The sequence below is a fragment of the Podarcis melisellensis genome, assembly GCF_964234715.1.
Source record: "Podarcis melisellensis genome assembly, chromosome: 3".
NCBI classification, from domain to species: Eukaryota; Metazoa; Chordata; class Lepidosauria; order Squamata; family Lacertidae; genus Podarcis; species Podarcis melisellensis.
Genome location: NC_138530.1, coordinates 63,377,723 through 63,398,630, shown reverse-complemented (window position 1 = coordinate 63,398,630; position 20,908 = coordinate 63,377,723). Strand labels below are relative to the sequence as shown.

The 20,908-nt window shown below is 41.8% G+C and overlaps 1 protein-coding gene across 1 annotated transcript in view; it reads left to right on the top strand.

Annotated features, from left to right (window-relative positions):
• Positions 1 to 685: 685 nt before the first annotated feature.
• The window catches only part of AKAP7 (A-kinase anchoring protein 7), a 79,091-nt gene continuing 58,868 nt past the window's right edge, over positions 686 to 20,908 (top strand). Inside the window, exons 1-4 of the mRNA XM_081907239.1 lie at positions 686 to 983; positions 6,171 to 6,308; positions 8,937 to 9,070; positions 14,974 to 15,110. Of these exons, the coding sequence (XP_081763365.1) occupies positions 713 to 983; positions 6,171 to 6,308; positions 8,937 to 9,070; positions 14,974 to 15,110 (680 nt within the window). The 5' untranslated portion in view covers positions 686 to 712. The remainder of the gene's footprint in view (positions 984 to 6,170; positions 6,309 to 8,936; positions 9,071 to 14,973; positions 15,111 to 20,908) is intronic.

Sequence of the window (20,908 nt, the reverse complement as noted above, 5' to 3'; positions counted from 1 at the left end):
TTATGAAAGTTTCACCTTATATTTGATGAAAAATTCTGTGGCTTTTTAAAAAAATTGTAAGGATGTTTTATTTTAGTTTGTTGAATTATTATACTTAGAGCCCCCCCCCCCATGTTTCATTCTGTTTTTACCCTGCACACTGCTTCAATAGCTCTATGCCCTGAAATGGTCTATAATTCTGAATTATGATGATAGAAATTACAAAGCTGAGTGTCCCTTTGTGGTGCCAAGTTCTACCACTGGGAAATCCCTTCCAGATCATCTAGTGACGGCCTGCTCAGATGGTATGGCTTGAGAGCAAAATTCAGTGCATTTCTCTGATAAATGCCAGAGGATAGCTTTGTCCTGCCTTCCCCAAAACTTGTAATATTACTCATATGTCTTGCCTGAAATGTTTTGTTCCCAGACATCAGAATACTCTGACAAAGATTGGGATGGTGAAGGAAAGGGGGACACAAAACAGGTGGTCCTTGGCGACAACGGAGGCAAGTCTGACTGAACGCAACGAAAGCATTCGGATACAACTCCGCGCCCGGCCTAATCACACGCTCTGCGGGCGCATTGCATGCTGGGATTCGTAGTTTCCTGCTAAGGCAGAGGGGCGTCCTCGCTCCCTCCTTGCGTTCCGAGCGTTCCGCAGAACTTCGCTCTTGACCCCTCCGCCTTCCCGTAGTTGCCTGCTCCCCGCGAAGGCAGAGGTGCCAGCCGGGCTATGGTACCGCGGACCCTCTGGCTCCGGACTCTCCGTTCCGCTCGCCTTGTCGCAGGCGCAGCCGCGCCGCTTAGTCCTCGGAGCCCCCTCGGCCCGCGGGCGCCTCTTGCGGAGAGGCGGGGGCCGCGTGGTGCCTGGGTCGCCATGGCAGCTCGAGAGCGTTCGCCTCCCCGCAGGGCGGGATCCCATGGGCTGCAGGCGGAGGCCCCGGGCGAAGCCGGAGAGAACGGGCAGCCTCTCTCGACAAGCAGCCAGCTCTTGCAGCAGATCGGTGAGCAGCAGCAGGTGGAGGAGGAGGAGAAAGAGGCCTTATACCGAGCCAGACCATTGCTCAGTATTGCCTACGCTGGCTGGCAGCAGCACTGCAGGGTTTCAGGCAGGAGGCTCTCCCACCCCCACCTGGGGATGCTAGGGGTTGAATTTGGGACTGCCACTGAGTCATCATCATTATTTGAATTTATATACCGCCCTATATACTTGGAGGTTTCAGGATGATTCACAGAACAATATCAAAATGTAAAACCACAATATATATAATCAAAATAAAAACAACAACCCAATAACATCTCCTGCCCCCCTTCAAAAAAGAACCACTTTTTTAAAGGGCATAGGATGTCAAACAAGGAAACAAAAGCCTGGCTAAAATGGAACGTTTTTGCCTGGCGCCTAAAAGTGTATAATGAAGGCTCCCCCAATTTTGGTCGTTTTCGGCTCCGTTTTTTTTGGTGTTGCTATCCCCCTTCCTACACAAAGCTGCTTTGAAACATTTCCTGTGCTCGGGGTAGTTTCCGACATGCATTCTAGCCCTCAGCACAGAGACGTGTACAAAGGTACGCCTGAGGTTTTCCCCTTAAGCACAAACCATTTGGTGCATACATCTTGTTTAGAGTCACCGTCAGAAGTGTAGATTGGAATTATTGCTGGGGATAAACAAGGTATTCTCATTCAGGAGGAGAAGGGCCCATTGCGCAACCTTGCTATAGATAGATAAAGGGTAAAGGGACCCCTGACCGTTAGGTCCTGTCATGGACGACTCTGGGGTTGAGGCGCTCAACTCGCTCTATAGGCCAAGGGAGCCAGCGTTTGTCTGCAGACAGCTTCCTGGTCATGTGGCCAGCATGACTAAGCTGCTTCTAGTGAACCAGAGCAGCACACGGAAACGCCGTTTACCTTCCCGCTGGAGCGGTACTTATTTATCTACTTGCACTTTGACATGCTTTCGAACTGCTAGGTTGGCAGGAGCAGGGACCGAGCAATGGAAGTTCACACCGTCACGGGGATGTGAACCACCAACCTTCTGATCGGCAAGCCCTAGACCACAGCGCCACCCGCGTCACTATACATAGCTAGCTAGATAGTTTTACTGATGATGTTTAACCTTGCAGTGATAAAGCAGTGTGTATTCGGGGAATAAAAATGAGTGCTACTAATAGCAAATGCTTGTTTGGTATCTGTGATCTGCTAGGTGCAGTACAGAATTTGGATGTGACACAGCTACATTAGATGGGCTAGTAGGGATTTATTATTTATTATTCTGCCACACCTCACCCTCCAGAACTCAAAGTGGCTTGTATAGGACTTCCAGACCCAGACTTGTTTAGCTTCGGCAATGTGACTGACTATGCTCAGAAAACTATAAGTTTCTCCCAGGAGTGGGAATTGAGATATTAGTATCAAATGGCAGTGAAGGGACAGATAGGGTAAGTGGCAATGCCACAAGGAGCATTAACACCCTGCACTTGTAAGTATACTGTGTATGGTTCAGTGTTCTTGGACATAACAGCTGGGAGAAAGAGAAGTATAAAAACCAATTTGTTATGCACAATTAGCATAGAAGAAAGAACAAATGACACTGCAGGCTACTGGGTTTTGTTTACCATTCCAAATGCTCTTTTAAATGTTCACCTAATTAATGATGATTTATGTTTACACATACTTTTGCTACACTTGTGGAGCTCATTCTCCTTTCTATAAGCTTATGGTTGGCATGAAATTATTTTAGCTCTCTCCTCGTATCCTTACAACAACCCTGTGAGAAATTTGGCTGGAAATGACTTGCCCACCGCTAACCAGGGAGTGTCATAGTTTTAACTGCAACACTTTATCTGCTATACCACATTACCACAAACTATGAAATCACTGCCTTTTCTTCCAAGTTTTTTTCTGCTTGTGGAATCTCAGAGAAACGCTAGGCCAATGAATTATTGGGGTGATGGAGGGATTTTTCTGTCCTTCGTGTTACAGTTAGAGCCATGAAGGCAACACGATTAGCATTTGGCCTGCTTTTATAGCTGCCAGCAATTCACAACTTGCAAGATGCCTTGGTACCTTTTAATATAATTCAATTGAGAAATGCAGTCTCCCAAAATGGAGTGCATTTACATCTATCATCTCAAACAGCAGTTGTTTATTCAAGCAGGGAAGCACTTCATGTTGGTAGGTGTAGAAGTGCTTTACTGGAGTAGCTTTAAATGAGCAGGAGTAGTTTGCACCCCACTGCACTGGCAGTGCAAACAGCACCAAAAAAGAAATATTGCTGAAGAAATGGCTGAAGCAAACTACTATTGCTTGAAAGGGAACCCCCAGATACAGCCTTTCTAGTTTTGCAGAGCACATTTGATAGCCTAAATTACGCATTACAGCCAAGCCTCCTGGGAAAGAGCAACACATCACTCTGTTCTGTATAGGCAATAAATATAATTAAGGATGAATCTTGCTTCAGTGTGGAATCTGTAAGGAGAATATTTTATGACTGGGATCCTATAAAACCACATACCTACTGTCCATCCCACATCTGCTCATGATTCAGCACTTATCCTGCTTGTTATAATTCAGTGGTAATATCAATACAGCCTATGGTCTCCCCAGAGCCCCAGTTCAAAACATATATTTAATTTAAGAAAGATGAACAAAATGTATATGTTTGGGAAGCAGTTAGGGATGCAGCCCAATTCAAGGCATATTTACCCAGAAAGAAGTCCACTGTGTTCAGTGTAACTTCTAATTAGGCATGCTTTGTATTGCAGCGTTGATCTTAATGTCCCAGAGCCATCATGGATCTTTTAGTATCTGCTCCACAAGTTCAATTCAAATTACACATCAGCGAATGATAATAACAGACAACCATAAATTATGTTCTGAAGTTACTGTTTCTGAACTGCAGAGAATTACACATCCAATTTGTCAACCTGCAGCAAGCCCAACACTATGACTCACTTGTTTATCTCATCCTCTGGATAATTTCCCTTGAGGTAATCCCTGCTTCACTTGTTACTACTACAAACAGTGACGTTCGACACTTGCCTGGTTCTTTGGATGCTGATAGTTTAAAGTCAAAATATATAATTTGGGGGGGGGGGCAAAAATGGCACTTTAGCTTTTCTCTTCCTTCCCATCAGGGTAAAGGGTGTGTTTTATTTTTGGATACTGTTGATGATGAAATCAGCCATATAACAGTCAATTGGCAGAATCGCCTTTTGCTCCTGATTATAGGATGGCAAACTTGGGTTTGTCATGGAAAGTGCACACAACAGGAAGCTATGGCCAGGCATAGCATCTCCATTAATATGTCATTATGATGCATTTGCAAACCTGTTTGTCACTCTTACAATTTGCAATTTTGGCATACACTTAAAACCTCCAAGGCATGTACCTAAAAGATGCAATGTGTGAAGCTTATATGCAAACAATGACAACACATTTATTTTTCCTGAACGTCTGAGGGTGATAAGCTGTGCCTGAGACTTTTCTATAGTTGGAAATTCAGATAGATACCCTTCATGCCTAACACTGGAGGTAGATAGGAATTCTGAGATGACAGAATGACCATTCACACTAAACCATTGTGTGTGCAGAGATTTGCATGATATCCCTTTTTTCCTATATGAGTAGGACCCTGTGCAGATTTTGCATGCAGGAGACAGAACAGAAGATCAGTTCTCCCCCCTCCCTTAAATCCCATGAGGCTTTTATATAGAGAATGGCTGGGAGGGTTCACTTCCCCTAAGGCACAGAGGAGAGGATCTCTGAATCGGGAAGGAAGGTTTTAACCTCTCACATTTACATGATGGCAAACCTGTGTTTGTCACTGTGTGTGCGCACAACAGGAAGCTGTAGATGCAATTCACCTAAATGCCACATTTCTTTTTTAATCAGCCAGCAGCTACTTCCAGTACAACCTTCAGGATCAGCTAACAACTGCCCTGTTAGCCTTCCCTCGCTGCTTTAAGCTGAAGCCAATTAGTATTTAATCAGGTGACTTATCTCCCCTAGCACTACGGATGAGGGATGAGGTATCTAAGAGACGCTATACAGGGCACTAATAATCTGGATCATGTGCTTGTGTTTTTTACACTTCACTTCATCTATCAAGCCAGTGATTTCTTTGCCACAAGAACAGAACAGGTGTGTCTGTTGCCAAATTCCCCCATTGGGTTAGATTTGGACTACCTGGCAGTGAAGATCTGAAAAAGGAGGGCTCTGTAGTAATTTCTTGATATGTTGAATTTCTGATGTAACACTTCTTCCGCTACACAACTAGTAACTGCGTTATGTCATACTACAATTATACCTGCATAATGGAAGAAGCATTACACCACTAATTCAGTGCAACAGTTATGATGGTCTCTCCTTAGATTGCTACTATCAGTTTAGAGTCACAGTTACTTGTTTTTATTTTAAAACGACACAGTAAGTTGTACCTTTTCATTAACAAAAGGTGTATAATTATTTTTATGTGACGAGAGTTGTCACCTAAGTTGGCAGGGCTCATTTGACATCAACACAAAATAGAACCTTTAGTGTCATCAGCCCAGCTCTGTAGAATATGCAAAAAATGTGCCTTCTGCTAAAAACTTTTCTATTCTTCCAGGCTTGTGCAGGCAATTAAGAATACATATTTTCATGCTAGTTAGTTGATGGTCTCTTGATTTTATTTTTGTTTATGTGTTTTTATACTATATAGGTACATTATTTTAAACAAATTTGATATTTTAATGAGGTATAGGAATATTTTTATAAATAAATAAATAAAAAATAAGTAAGGAATTTGATTATGTATATAGCTGAAGAATCCACACATTGTTTATAAGAACCCACAAGCTGTTTAGAAGATAGGCATACACAGATGCAGTAGTAGGGAAAACTTACTCTGGTGTAGAGGATTGGAAGTTTAATCATGCAAGATCCTTGTAAAGCAAGTCAGCATTACTTGTGGCTTTCAAAAAGGGAGTCAAGACACACAGATGTATTTTGGGATTGTTCATAAAACATCGAAAGCTAAGAATGAAACCTAAACTTGCAGTTTGGAGGAACAAGCAATTGCTTTGTGAGAGCCTCTGGTATTCTACTTGAAAAGCTGCCTTGCAGTGAGCTGTGAGCCTGGAACTGAGTTTTATTGGCGATGATTTCATCAGCCTTGAAATCTAAAACCCAACTCATTGTTTCAAATGTATTCCAGATGGAAAGCAAATTGTGGAGCGGAAGAAAAAGCAAAGAAAAAAACGAAAAGAGGAATCCCGCTGTCTTGATGATTCTGTATGTTGCTTGATGATGGAAATGCCATTTGCCAAAGCAGATATTGAAGATGAATTTAGCAGTAAGTATAAATACTAATCCAGAGCTGTGAAGTTACTTTAGCTCAAATTTCCATCTTGGAAGTAAACAAGCATGTTCCACTTGAGCCAAATTTCTTTGTATTTTGTACTCTGACCTTAGCAATTACAAATGCATCTATTGTAGTCCTTGAATGTTGGCGCCACCTCTCCCCAAAGTCCCAAATGTTTGCATCCTCTAACCACAAAAATGCACTCAGATCCCGAGTGGATCACAAAATATTTTATGAACTACAAATTCTCCGCTTCCTAGTGCTTGCCCTTTAAGAAAATGCAGAAAAATGTGCAATTGTGATAATGAAAAATACAATAAAAAGGTAATGAGCAAATGCTGAGATTGTTTGAACTGCAGATTTGAAACAGCTAATTAAAGGGCTGATTGTGGCAGGAGGTACCAGAACAGGCCCAATTAAATCTTCCAGTAGCAGGAAGATAACCTTAGTTGTGTTTTGCAAATCTGGCCTGGACAGGGTGGCGCCGTTATTTCATCGTCAGTTAAGAAACAATAACCATCACCACAAATATATGCGTGGGGAGTAATGTTTTTGTTTATTCCTGTGTTGCGTATTTTTATATTGTAAATCACCCTGTGATCCTTGGATGAAAGGCAGTTTAGAAATTTCATAAATAAATCAGAGTTGTAAAAAGACAATGAGTGCAGCATAGAAAATACTGGAATGTACTGGTTCGGAAGCAACATTAAATTATGTCATTTTTGGAGAAAACATAGAAGCCTTTGAGAGCATATCTGTTTATGCCTACGGGACCACCTCTCCAGGTATGCCCCGCGGAGGACCTTAAGGTCCATAAATAACAACACTTTGGAGGTCCCGAGCCTCAAGGAGGTTAGATTGGTCTCAACTAGGGCCAGGGCCTTTTCAGCACTGGCCCCGACTTGGTGGAACGCTCTGTCACAGGAGACCAGGGCCCTGCGGGATCTGACATCTTATCTGCAGGGCCTGCAAGATGGAGCTGTTCTGTCTGGCCTTCAGCTTGGACTCACTCTCAGTCCATGGGATATGGTATATAAATTTTCCCTTGGCTTTTTTACTGGGCTATGTAGGACCAGCATGGATAGCTGGCTCGGGTGAATATCTGATGTTTCCTCCCTTTATGGTCTTGATTTATGGGCTACTACTAAAATGAGGCTGCATTTTAAGCCGTATTTTAATTTAAAAAATTCATATTCATAATTCATATTTGGTGTTATCCACCCTGAACCAGGCCCTGGCCGGGTAGGGCGAGGTATAAATAAAAAATTATTATTATTACTACATATTTGCAACATTTATAGCCAAGTAGATGTGCATAGGATTGAGACTTCTATCCTGAGGTAGTCATAGTGGAAATGGAAGCAGGGCAGCTTTTGTTACAGGTTAGGTAATCCAGGACACATTTTTCTGTGATGCCATGCATGCCAGCCTCTGACAGATTACCACAAGGGTATATGTAGCCATTGACAGGAAAGCAGATGCCCCAGTAAAGGGGGTAATCGATAAATTAATTAATTTTAGGAAAAAATGTATATGACCTAAAATCCTCTTAAAATGTCAGGCCCTTATTTCTGTCACCCTATGTTAGAATTCCAGTTCATTTCTTGAGGTGTTAGACAGGGGTTCCAATTCTCAACTCAGCCGTGGAGCTGTGACCTTGGGCCAATGGTTGTCTATCAGCCTAACCTACCTCATAGGGGTATTGCAAGATAAAAGGGGAAGCGGAAGAACCCACAAGCTTCTTTAAGGAAAAGTGGGATATAAGTGCAGTATTTTATTTTATTTTTAAAGCCACCCAAAGGGCAACAACTATGCATAAGAGGGAGGTGTCAGTAAAATTAGAGGAAACCTGAGGTTTGCTGAAGTTCAAGAAATATTTAAAAAGAAAGAAATATTTTAGAAATATTTCTAAAAAGAAAGAACCCCACAGCCCAGTGAGGACTGAGCAGGCGCAGTAGGCTTAGATTGACTGTTGAAGAGTAAATGGAAAACGTGTGGGATGTGTGGAATGGAACGGTACGGCTGGAATCCTAGGCAGGGAACCCTTTATACAACAACATTTTGTGGAAAGTCTCTGTCGTACATGTTATATTTCAAAAAGTATGATACCTGAATATATTTATTACTATTTATTTGATTTACTAGACTTATATACTGCCCTTTATAAGATCTCGGGGTGGTTCACATGATAAAATACAAGGTAAAAGCCACCAACAAACACTTAAAACAAAAACAACCAAACAATAACAGCCCCCCCCCAACACATTCAAAAGGCTAGAATATTAATCGGCCAAAGGCCTGGTTGAAGAGGAACGTTTTCACCTGGCACCTAAAGATGTATGATGAAGGCACCAGGCGAACCTCCCTGGGGAAAGACTCCACAAACAGGAAGCCACTGCAGAAAAAGCCCGTTCTCGTGTTGCCCCCCTCTGGACCTCATGTGGGGGAGGTACATAAAGAATACCTCAGATCATGAACACAGAGTCCGGGTCAGTATGTACGGGGAGAGGTGGTTCTTGAAGTATTGACTCTTTGCGTACTAATTTCAAGAATTTATGTATTGTTCTACTCACGTGTGCACAGTATCGTAACACCTCTCCACCCTCCTTTCCTGCCCAGATAAAACCGCAGCTAAAAAGACAAGAAAGAGAACTACTGGGAGGGAGAGTGAGGAAGACAATCTAATAAAGAAGAAAAAGAAAAATCAAGATAAACCAAATTACTTCATCTCAGTTCCAATCACAAATCCAAAGGTAGCCTTACTTTTTATTATTATTCTGATCTCATAGGGGACAAAATCACTTGTGAATAATGAAACCAGAGCTCAGACTTAAACCCAGGCATTGATTCTGTGCCTTGAAGCAGAAGGGTTTTGAGCTTTGAACTGGTGGTTCCAGAAATCTTCCCTTGCTTTCCCAACAAGAAAGGTGAGGAACGAAGGAAACTGGCTCTCTTGGGAGTTGCTCCTCAAGGCGCTTGATTCCCAAAGGAGCTGCCTCCTTTTCACTACTGAACAGTCGTTTAGTGGGAGAAATCGGGGGGAATGGAAGTTTGTTTTTTTATATATAAATATTTATTAAGATTTTTTGAATACCAATACATAAGTAGTAAACAGCTTTACTTATATAACATACTTTCTTCACTTCTTTGGACTCCTTCACGTCTCCCGCTCCCACTTACATTGTGGAAACGTTTTTCCAAGCAAATTATCATCTTGTTTACAAATCTTATATCCGCTCCTTTAAACACAGTCTAACAATTCTCCATCAACGAGTTTATACTCACTTATCATCAAATTCAAATTTAAGTTAGTGGAGGACAGTTATTTATGATCTAGCATCCTTCTTAACTTTCAACCAAATTACAGTATTTTTGTAGATAAATCTTAAATTTCTTCCAGTCTTCTTCAACCCTCTCTTCTCCCAGGTCTCGGATTCTGCCAGTCATCTCGGCTAGTTGCATATAATCCATCAGCTGCATCTGCCACTCTTCCAATGTGGGTAAATCTTGAGTTTTCCAGTTCTTAGCGATGAGTATTCTTGCTGCCGTTGTTCGGTCCTTCTTTAACACCTTCTGGCCGACAATACCCAGAAGGAAAGCCTCTGGTTTCTTGGTGAAGGTGTACTTAAATACCTTTTTCAGCTCATTATATATCATTTCCCAGAAGGCCTTCACTTTAGGGCAAGTCCACCAGAGGTGAAAGAATGTTCCTTCATTTTCTTTACATTTCCAACATTTATTATCAGATGAATGGTATATTTTGGCAAGTTTAACTGGGGTCATGTACCATCTATATATCATTTTCATTACATTTTCCTTCAGAGCATTACATGCAGTGAAGTTCAGCCCAGTGGTCCACAACCTTTCCCAATCCTCAAACATAATGTTATGCCCAATATCCTGTGCCCACTTTATCATAGCCGATTTAACCATTTCATCTTGTGTATTCCATTTCAGCAGCAAGTTATACATTCTTGAAAGTACCTTAGTCTTAGGTTCTAACAGTTCTGTTTCCAATTTCGATTTCTCCACCTGGAACCCTAACTTTCTATCATTTTTAAAGACTTCCTTAATCTGAGCGTAATGTAACCAGTCTCACACTTTATCCTTCATTTTCTCCAAACTCTGCAATTTCCAATTATCTCCATCTTTTTCTAGGATTTCCGAATACTTTGGCCATTTAGCCTCCATATTGGGTGTTTTTCGGGCCTTATCTTCCAGAGGTGAGAGCCACCTTGGAGTTTTGTTTTCCAATAAGTCTTTGTATTTTATCCAGACATTAAACACTGCTTTTCTGACAATATGGTTCTTAAAGGCCTTATTGATCTTAACCTTGTCATACCATAGGTATGCATGCCAACCAAAAGCATTGTCAAAACCTTCCAGGTCCAGTACATCAGTGTCTTCGAGAAGTAGCCAGTCTTTTAGCCAGCAGAAAGCTGCGGCTTCATAATACAACTTTAAGTCTGGCAGGGCAAAGCCCCCTCTTTCTTTTGCATCAGTTAATATCTTAAACTTAATTCTGGGCTTTTTGCCCTGCCAGACAAATTTAGAAATATCTTTCTGCCACTTCCGGAAGCACTCCGTCTTGTCCACAATTTGTAGTGTTTGAAACAGGAAGTTTGAACCTGCAGATGTAGCACCAGGAGCGTTGGATTGGTTCTGCCACTGTGCTTGTACTACTCTAAGCTCCTCGCCCCCTTTTACCTCTCAGTTACCATCACTGACTTCCACATTGGGAAGCCCAAGTAAGCAATGTTGCCCTACTCTGCCCAGCAGCTGCCACTGCCCAGTTGAATGTGAAGTTGCTGAGCACCAGGAAAAGCAGCAGGTCTCTGAAGCCGCCTCTTCCTTGCTGTTCAGCTAATCAGCTCAGAAGCAGGGGTGGATAACATGGGGAGGAAGGTTATGTGTATGTTGCATGGGTGCTAATAAATGCATGCATGTATATTCCATGTATGGTTGCCTTCTCTGCAGTCTCTGGTTTGTGGTGTGTGCTCTGTCCCACTGCCAGCTCTGCCCCTATACATAATTTGGTTTGGGCCCAACCCACCATTGGCACGCGGTCCCTTATAGAGATGGTCCAGTATGTGGCCTCCTAAGAAGCTTGTACACATAGAGCTCTGGGTTTGGAGGAGCTATTGATATGGACATTCCTTTGCGTGCTAGAAGCTCATGTATACACGAGAATATGAATTTGGAGACAGAATGGCATTCCCTCCCTTTTTCAAAAGAAGAGCTCTCCCATGCCATGTTGAAAGCTGTTGGAAGCCTGCTGATAGTGTCAGGAATGTGCTTCCTCAAGTTCAGTTCAGACATGATAAACTGCAGCAATGGCTACCTAGCCCTTTGACTGTGCTCTGCTCCCACGGTTGAAGGCAGTATGCCTTTGAGTACCAGTTGTTGGGAACCACAAGTGAGTGGTGTACTGCTACACTGAGGTCGTTTTTCCTGGCTCCTACATACACACAGCTGTCTGCTGGAGAACAAGATGTTGGACTACATGGGTCTTTGGCCTGATCCAGCAGGGTTTTTCTTATGTAAGTTTCGGGCTCATATGCTCCTCCCTTCACCTTCCACAATGAGGAGAAGGATGCTTTTGGTTCCATTTTGATTAGTTTATTCTAAGAATAGCTATCTGTTGTTTTTAATAACTGCCATGCACTGGTTTCAGATATAAATTTATTTTTAGGTCCATTTGATTACTTCTTTTAATTGGACTGTAATGTCTGCTGGATGAAAACAAATCTTTGATTTCCTTAGTTTAGTTCAGGAAATTTCTCATCTAAACAACATTTAATAGTTACTTGATTTAATTTCCAGTAATACTGCGGTTGAATGTATGCTGTAGCAATTTTTTTTTACTTTGCTTCTGTGCATAACAAAAATGACTGGGTGTAATTTGAAGACAAACATTTTCTCATATGGCTGTTACTGGATGGAAAAATAAAGCTAAATAACTTAATAGCCTTTACAAGGCAAACCTCATTATCCAACTTCATCTTACAAAGCAACTAGATTCATTTTCTTCAGCAAGATTGTGTCAGCCAAGCACATTGCTGCAAACAAGAATATGTAACTAAATAAATAAATAAAACAAAACATTAAAATGTGCAAGGTTATCGTCCTTGTTAGTTGCCAATATTAGGAAATTGTAATTTGTAATGTCAAATGATCTTTCCCATTTTCTGAGATATTTTAGAATATAGTTTTGCATGGGCAGGGTCCTTTCCAACTCTACAATTCTAAGATTCTTGATTGGTGTACAAAATTTCAATGTGGGTGATTTTTAGTTGTTTTTATCCTATATGAATCCCCCTGAATTATGTTTTTATAGTAAAGTGATGGATTATATATGAATTAATATATATATTAGGTGGACATGTTGGTGCTGACCTTTAAATCCCTAAATGGGATCTGTGTACCTGAAGGAGCATCTCCACCCACATAGTCCAGCTTGGACACTGAGATCCATCTCTGAAGGCCTTCTGGCAGTTCCCTCACTACAATAAGTGAAGTTACAGGGAACCAGGCAGAGGGCCTTTTTGGTAGTTCTGCCCAGATGTCAAAGAGCTAAACAATCATAGGACTTTTTGCAGGCATCTGAAGGCAGCCCTGTTTCGGGAAGCTTTTGATGTTTGATATTTTGGCGTGTTCCTTTATACAGTGGTACCTCGCAAGACGAAATTAATTCGTTCCGCGAGTTTTTTCGTCTTGCAAGTTTTTTGTCTTGCAAAGCACAGTTTCCCATAGGAATGCATTGAAAATCAATCAATGCGTCCAGGACCTCTTCTGAAGGCCGGCGGTGGGCGAAAGTCTTTGCTCCCGACCGCCAGCATTTTAAAAGAGGTCCCCGGAGATTTCCCTATGGGCTTTCTTCTTGCGAAGCAAGCCCATAGGGAAATTCGTCTGGCGAAGCACCTCGAAAAACGGAAAACTCTTTCTTCTTGTGAGTTTTCCGTCTTGCGAGGCATTCGTCTTGCGAGGTACCACTGTACTTTGCTGGAAACCACCCAGAGTGCCTGGGGCAACCCAGTCAGATGGGCAGAGGGTACAAAAAATTAATAGCAACAACAACAGCAGCAGCAACAACAACAACAACAGCAACCTAATAAATCACATCAGATTGGTTCCCTAATTGAAATCCATCTGTTGTCTTAAGCAAACACTAACAGAACAATTGGTAGTTCTTTGGGACTCATTTTAACCCCACTTATGTTCTATTAAACACAGTGAGTAGGCATGTATTGGGCTGCAACAAGTATTTACAGAGTTCCCAAATGGCTGTTTAGCACTTGAAATTTGTCGCTTGTAAAATATGTGATTCTGTGTCATTCTGAAAAGCCATTTATGGTCTTTCCGATACATGTGGTCTGTGGCTTCATGTCCGCTGAGCCTCCGAAGTTGCTCCACTCTCTTTGGGGTGCTCCAAAATTCCAGGAACAGCCTGGCATGAAGGGGGAAGCTTGTGGATTAACTGAGCAGAGAAGCTTTAGCCCCCTGTTTCTAATGATGGGTGACAGCCAGGGGCATCGGTCACTTCTGAGGTTGGATCTCTAGCCTAGTAAGGGGAAGGAAGGCAAGAGAAGCAGCCTGGGACTTGCTGGAGAGGTTCACCAGGTTCCCCCTTGCTCAGTGCACTGCTGTGGCATTATTCTGTGCTTTTCACATGTACTTTAATTCTCACTTTGCATAGTAAGAAAACCTGGGGGAATCAGTCACAAAGCTATTATTGAGAAAAATAAGATCTGTATTTAGTTCTGTAGCCAGAGAACCAATCTGATACTGGGAGTTGGGGTGGGGCAGGACATAACAATGTGTAGACTAATCCTTTGAGGGCAATCATAACCCTATGGTAATGAACACAGTAAAAATCCCCTGTATGCATAACATATCAACCAGAAGTCAGCCATCAATATTTCAAGGCAGCTTTCCCAGGGAACTCTGTCCCTTTGACATTTTAAGCGATCAACTGATTAAAGAAGTGAAATGCTGAAGATGCTGGTAATTTGGTTTGACGGAACTGATGCCCTGAAGTGTGAAAACTAACAACTCTCTGTAGAAAATAATATAAAACTTTGCTGGCTTGCAGCATTGTGCACGATCAAGCCCCAACCAACATCTGTATTAGATCAGTTGAGTCATTTTGTATGAAAAGTGCTAATGTGTTAAGAGGCACCCCTAAGGCTGCATTGTAACATGTATCCCGTCTGCTTTGAGCAAAGCGGAGCCCATCTCTTCACTCTGAAAGGGAGTATGGGCTATAACTTGCTCTTTCGTCCTGCGTCCAGATGAGACCAAGGTTTTCTATAACCTTGATGTTTTTCCTATGTATTTGTGCTTTCCTCAGAATACATAGAACAGAGGGTGGATTTGGCTTTAGAAATCATGTCCTAATAAATGTATATTGTTTTGTGTTTCCTGTCTGATGTCTTTCCTATCATGGTGGGTTTTCTTAAGGTCAAGAAGCACCACAAACTGGGAAAGTCTCTTGCAGGAGTCCAGTTCAAGTAAAACAGACATTGTGCTCGAGCTTTGTTTGTGTTCTCGCCCTATCCCTTATGCAGAGCAAATCGTTTTCTTTGTGTTTGCTGCTGATTGCGTTAATAAAAAAAAAAGTAATATTGTTTTTGTATGTGTTTCTGTTCTCCCTCAGATCACAGACACTATTCAGCTGCTCCAGGATAAAATAATACAAAAGGATAACAGGCTTTCTAAAGCAATGGTTCATTGTGGTTCTTTGCATATCACCCTCTCTGTTCTACATTTGGCCAGTGAAGAAGCAGTTGACAAGTAAGCATTTTACTCTGAAATCACATGCTGTCTTAAAATCTACTTAAAAGTGTGGTAACCCAAAAAAGGGTAACAGAAACATTCTGGTTTCATTTTAACTATAATTATGACATTAATAACGTATGGCTGGGGTTAATAATTTATATTAGTAGTGTTATGCCTTCTGTGGTATAGAGGAAACTTTATTCATGTAAAAGTGCTCACATCACATAGGTAATAAGGGGACAAAATTATATGCAAACCATGGATAATTAGCTATGCAAACTGGAGACTGCTGATCTCCCCCCAAAGATTCCTGCTAGCCCATACCTTTGTTAGTAATTTGGAGCCCTCCAATTTGCAGTTCTCGTAGCCTCATCTCAAAAAAGTTATTATATAGCTGGGAAATGTAGAATGATTAGAGATTGGAACACCTTCTTTAAAAGGAAAGGCTAAAGCATTTAGAGAATTTTATGTTTGATCAAAGATAATTGAAGGCCAAACTATAGATTACTTTAATCACATAACCTAAAGGTCATAGCCCTGATGAAGTGAAGAAGGATGGAATTTTTGTCCAGTTTACATCTTCTTCTCAACATGCTGCAGTCTCAGTGATGCTTGGACCCCTCTGACCACGCCTCTTAATAAATACAGTGGTGCCTCGGGTTACAGACTCTTCAGGTTACAGACTCTTCTAATCCAGAAATAGTACCTCGGGTTAAGAACTTTGTTTTAGGATGAGAACAGAAATTGTGCAGCAGCAGCACGGCGGCAGTGGGAGGCCCCATTAGCTAAAGTGGTACCTCAGGTTAAGAACAGTTTCAGGTTGAGAACAGACAAATTAAGTTCTTAACCCAAGGTACCACTGTACTTAAAAACATGGAGGTAGCTTAGCTGCTACACACTACACCAGCTCTCTAATAAATATATCATAGCAAAAGGTTTTGTAGACCAGAGACCACATATCAGATGCATACAGGATTATCCTCTGCTGTCAGGAATACACGTATATGAAGGAAGAGAAAATATAAAGCTATTGGATCAAAACACCATGAAATTCCAACACCTGTCACTGGCTAATCTCTCTCTCTCTCTCTCTCTCTCTCTCTCTCTCTCTCTCTCTCTCTCTCTCTCTCTTTCGTGCGCACACACACAGAGAGTTCTTATATTAGTACATTAATATCCAACTTTCTTCTAGCATGGGCCTCAGTTTAGTATCCAGGAGGTCTCCCATCCAAGTACTCACCAGACTCAAACCTGCTTAATGTCAGGAGGTGGTTGCATTATGGGCTGTGAGGCCGTATTCTAGTCCATAATGGCCTCTTTAATAGTGATCCTTGTAATAATGAGGTGTATAGCAACTAGTGTAGTTGAGTCAGCTAATATGGTCTCCAGTAATGGAGTAAGATTGCAATCTTATGCACACTTACTTGGGAGTAATCCCCCTTGCACTCAGTGGAGCATGCACATGTCATGCGTGAACTAACAAATTTGCTTTGTGAACCTTTTGTACACCTCTGCCTTTGGCTCTTTGTTTTTGACAAATTTGCTTTCAGCAAAGTATGGCATGGGCTTAAGTTGCTCAGACTTCTCAGTGCTGGAGCTAATAGCTGGGTAATTTAATGAAAGTGAATCACAAAAGAGAAATGGACAAAGAGGTATAATGAGTCCTTTCAACAGCACTATGCTAAAAGCTAAAACTCTTCCATTTGTTTTGCTTCCAATAAATTTGGGTGTGATCCTCAAAGTCTCAAGTGAGTGGCTATAGAGCTCTGTCAGTGTGTGCCCAAGTAAGGGCTTTGAGGACTGCAGCAGAATTAGCTCCCTGCACAGTTTTAAATTAAAAATTGAAGAAGGGAATGAGTTTCCTCCTTTCTGACAAGTGCAGTCTCTTGTCATTAAATGTCATGTTTTGTTTCATAACGTCTCTCGAAATGTGCACTGCTTCTGAAGAACTGCTTTGCCACATTCTCAGTCCCCTCTCTCTCTCTCTCTCTCTCTCTCTCTCTCTCTCTCTCTCTCTCTCTGTAGTGCAACATCTTTGTCCAGTTCCAAAACCTATACAGTAATGCAGTTTACATTTCCGTACTCATTATTTCTGATTGGTAGAAGTTGTGTCAACTTGATGGCCTGTATATTTGACAACACAAGTGATATATGCAAATACCACTTGAGAAACCTTCAGTTGACAGGAAAAAGTTTCATCTTTCATTAATTAAAAATAGTAAACATTTAGGCTTGTGGAGAAACCCTTTAAAACACAGCAGGCTTGAGCAGCTTAGAAGCTAGAAAACAGCTTATTTATTTCTTGATTATTTCAGTTATTTAGGCTTTTATTCTGCTTTTCTGTTAATCCGCTGGGCCAATTACACACACATGTCAGTTCCCCCTCAATTTACAAGGATGAGTCCTGATTCTTGTTACTTCTGCTTCACATTAGCCACCAGGAAAGCAATCAAAGGCCACACAGCCAAGACTTTGCATTGCAGTGTAAAAGTGTGCAAGCACCAATCACATTGCTCACTCATTGCCTGGATACTTACTATGACCCCAGCAGTGGCCTTATTAGACTGGGAGGTACCTACACAAAGCGGGCTATCTGTGTGATTGATACTTGCATATGTTGCTGCTGCTGTGTGCAGCTTGTGGAAATGTACCCCATCTCCAGTCCATGTGTTAGCTTAGCATCTGCAACGGCTTCCAGTGTAAATAAAACCCAGGGCTGTGTGGCTGTCACTGGAATGCCTCCTTTGGGTGTCTTTGTCGCCACAGTCAGCACACAAATTCCTTTGCATCTACTCTTATTATTCCTGAAGCATGTTCTGGTCTGAACTGTGTGTTTCTCTTCACTGTTCAGTTTATTTTTATTTGATTTTAAGGGCTTTCTCTGCGGTTGTGCTTTGGTTTATGTAGGCTACATTCTTCTGGTATTTCTTTCTACGCTCAAGCAAAAAGAGCCCTCCATTCTTCATCTGTCAAAGCCTCTTCTCTGCAGTTCCCATAGTCACATATCCAGAATTTCAGAGGAGGCTGGCAGGAAGGTCCTGGACTCCTTAGCAGCTTACCTTAACATCCACAATCTCTCCCCTACATTCCTCTATGTAGCTGTTACTCTCATGACTCTCATATCTTCCCAGCACTCTCTGATAGTAGATTGCTCAAGATATTTAAATAACCTATCTTTGCACCCAGCAGACAAGTTACCGTGCATTCCTCCAGTCCCTCACCTCACTAGTTATATTCTTCATAATTGATTCACCCAGAACAAACACTTTGCATACCCAGCCTATTGATGTTTCATCTTCTGCAGGGATGTCCTTATCTGAGGGGATACTCTTTGTAGCAAACAGGGTGTCCTTGTGGCCTGGGGTTGTTGAGTAATCCTCAGCAGTTACTGCTCTAATAATTGTATTTATGCATTGCTGCTTTAATCATAATAGGAATTTTAGGTCACAGCCTTTTTTATTTGCGAAGCTTAGCGTTGAACTCACTGGTAATACTTGCTTGAGTACATTGACCTGGTTTTGACTCTGCCTTTAACAAAGCAATTCGTAGGGAAGAAAGGCCAGAATGAAAGGAGACTGACAATGTTGAGCTCGCATACTACATTTAAAATTATTAAGCTCCCAGCTAGCTTCACGCAGAATAGAAAGCTGACAAATAAGCAGGTTTTTTCAGTGGCACAATGCCAGAATGAAAGTGAATGCAACAGCAACACATCATTACCCGTCCTCATCTTCCAGCAGTTTTGTGCCTTTCTTCTTCCTGTGGGCTTTTGAAGTGAATTGGCCCTCATACCTTCCCTTCCAGTGATTTCTGTTATTTTGCACAGAACATTACTTTGTGGAAACACCCTAGGCCATGACCCCAAATGGAGAAGTGATAGGTATTACAAAACAAATTTGAATCCAGCACAGTCTGTGTCACCAGTTTGAGAGGATTCTGCTGTAATGTGAGATCCAGCTGATCCCTGAGGCGCAGAGCTCTCATCAAGGGCGAGGTTGTATGTTTTAGCAGAAGTGAGAGTCTCTCGTGCTTCTGCTTTCTCTGCTGCACTGTAATTTATGAACTGGCTATTGACCAGATACGGAGCCCATCACACAGAGAGTCTACTGAGGATAGTAGCTTAGTAAGCCTTCATTTTCAGAACAGCTATCAAAGGGTATTTCTGATGCAAAAGGCAAGCTGAGCGACAGTAGCAGGAGTGAAAAGGAGGGGGGAGGGAAGGGGGTGTCCATATTGTAAGGTGAAAAGAAAGGGATGTCTTAATTGACAGCGTATTCTAGTCAGTCACCTGTGAGTAACTTGTTCATAGTGTGCTTTTGACACATCAAAACCAGTATAAGTCAGTGTCACAAATGCATTATGTGGCTTTCATTTTCTTTTTTTTTGGGGGGGGGGTTGTAAATCAGGTGTGCAATTCAGGAATGAGTTCTGGAATTTCCTATGCTCTGACTTGCACAGAGCTGTGCACAGGTTTCCTCTTGCTCTTTTTCTCTCCGTGTATCATATTGAGTTCACCTGTGCAAAGTGGCCAGCTGCTCCTCACAACTGCTCCTTACGTGATTGTGTGAGAGACACCAGTGCAAATTCCGCCATGCAGAGATGCAGCCAGCTCCTGTTTGTGTGGCGACTGGAAAAATGTGCTGCCATAACAAGCAGAAACTGTTGCCAAACACTGCTAGTTGTCATAAGCATGCAGACCAGTTGCTCTTGATGTTTCTCCACATGATGCCACAGCCAAGAAGGGATTATGTGGTCCCGTAATGAACTGAAGCCATCCTTTAAAGCAGTGTTTATCAAGGAACCCTGGAGTTCCTCAGGAGTATATCTGGGGCTCCTCAGAAAGAACAGCAGTGACAAATGAGCTTCCTTGAAAGGCAGCTCGCTTACGATTTCCATTGCAACAGGAATCTTCCCTTGTAGCTTGCTCCCACAGGAAATGACTAAATATGTTTATGAGGTGCAGCTGCATGCTTATTTCATATGGGATGATGTTGAGGCCCAGAAGGGCCTGCTCAGTGCCCCATGTGGTTCAAGTCTGTGCCGAGAATGTGCCCCAGAAGTCTCTTCAATGCACTGTGGTTTCATGGCTAAGAGCTCTTTGGCATACAAGATAATGTGAAAAAATACCCATTGAAAGCTGGAAACATTTCAAGGAGGTAGCTGTTAGGAAGTCTGCCTGCCTTAATTTTGTTGGAGCTGCGATTGCAGCCTTGGCGCTAGCCATAAAAGAAATAATTGCTCAGCCTGCCATATCTTTCACTTCAGGCAAAAGGGTCAAAACAGGTAAGTATTTCCTTTCAGGACTGTAGGATAGAGCAGGTAAGCTGGGGGCTGATGGAAGTCAAAATGAGGGTGGTATAATACATCTTCCAACTCACAATATTTATTGAGTAGGCTTTCTCTGATCTTGAAGATGTCTGCTCACCAGGTAGTTACTGCCACCTAGTGACTATTAAGTCATTGTCCCAATAATAACAACAGAGAAATACGGTAACTGTCTAGTCAAATTAATAAGGAGAGTCCTGCTGACCATAGCCTTTTAAATATTTTATTGATTTTTGTTAATAAATACAAACATAGCAAAAAGAAGAAAACAAAGAATCAAAAATCTAAACCACAAAGCGTCATGGCCTGGAAGGACAAAAGTACAGTGCAGCTCCAAAGGAATAAAAAAAAATTGACTCATACAAAGATTCCCTTTACAGATAACAAAGATACATTGAAATGAAAGTATTTTCCACCTGGTTCTATCTTTATTGGGAATAAAGGTTCAATGAAGTCTTAGTTGAGCCATACATTTGCGTATGCTTGTG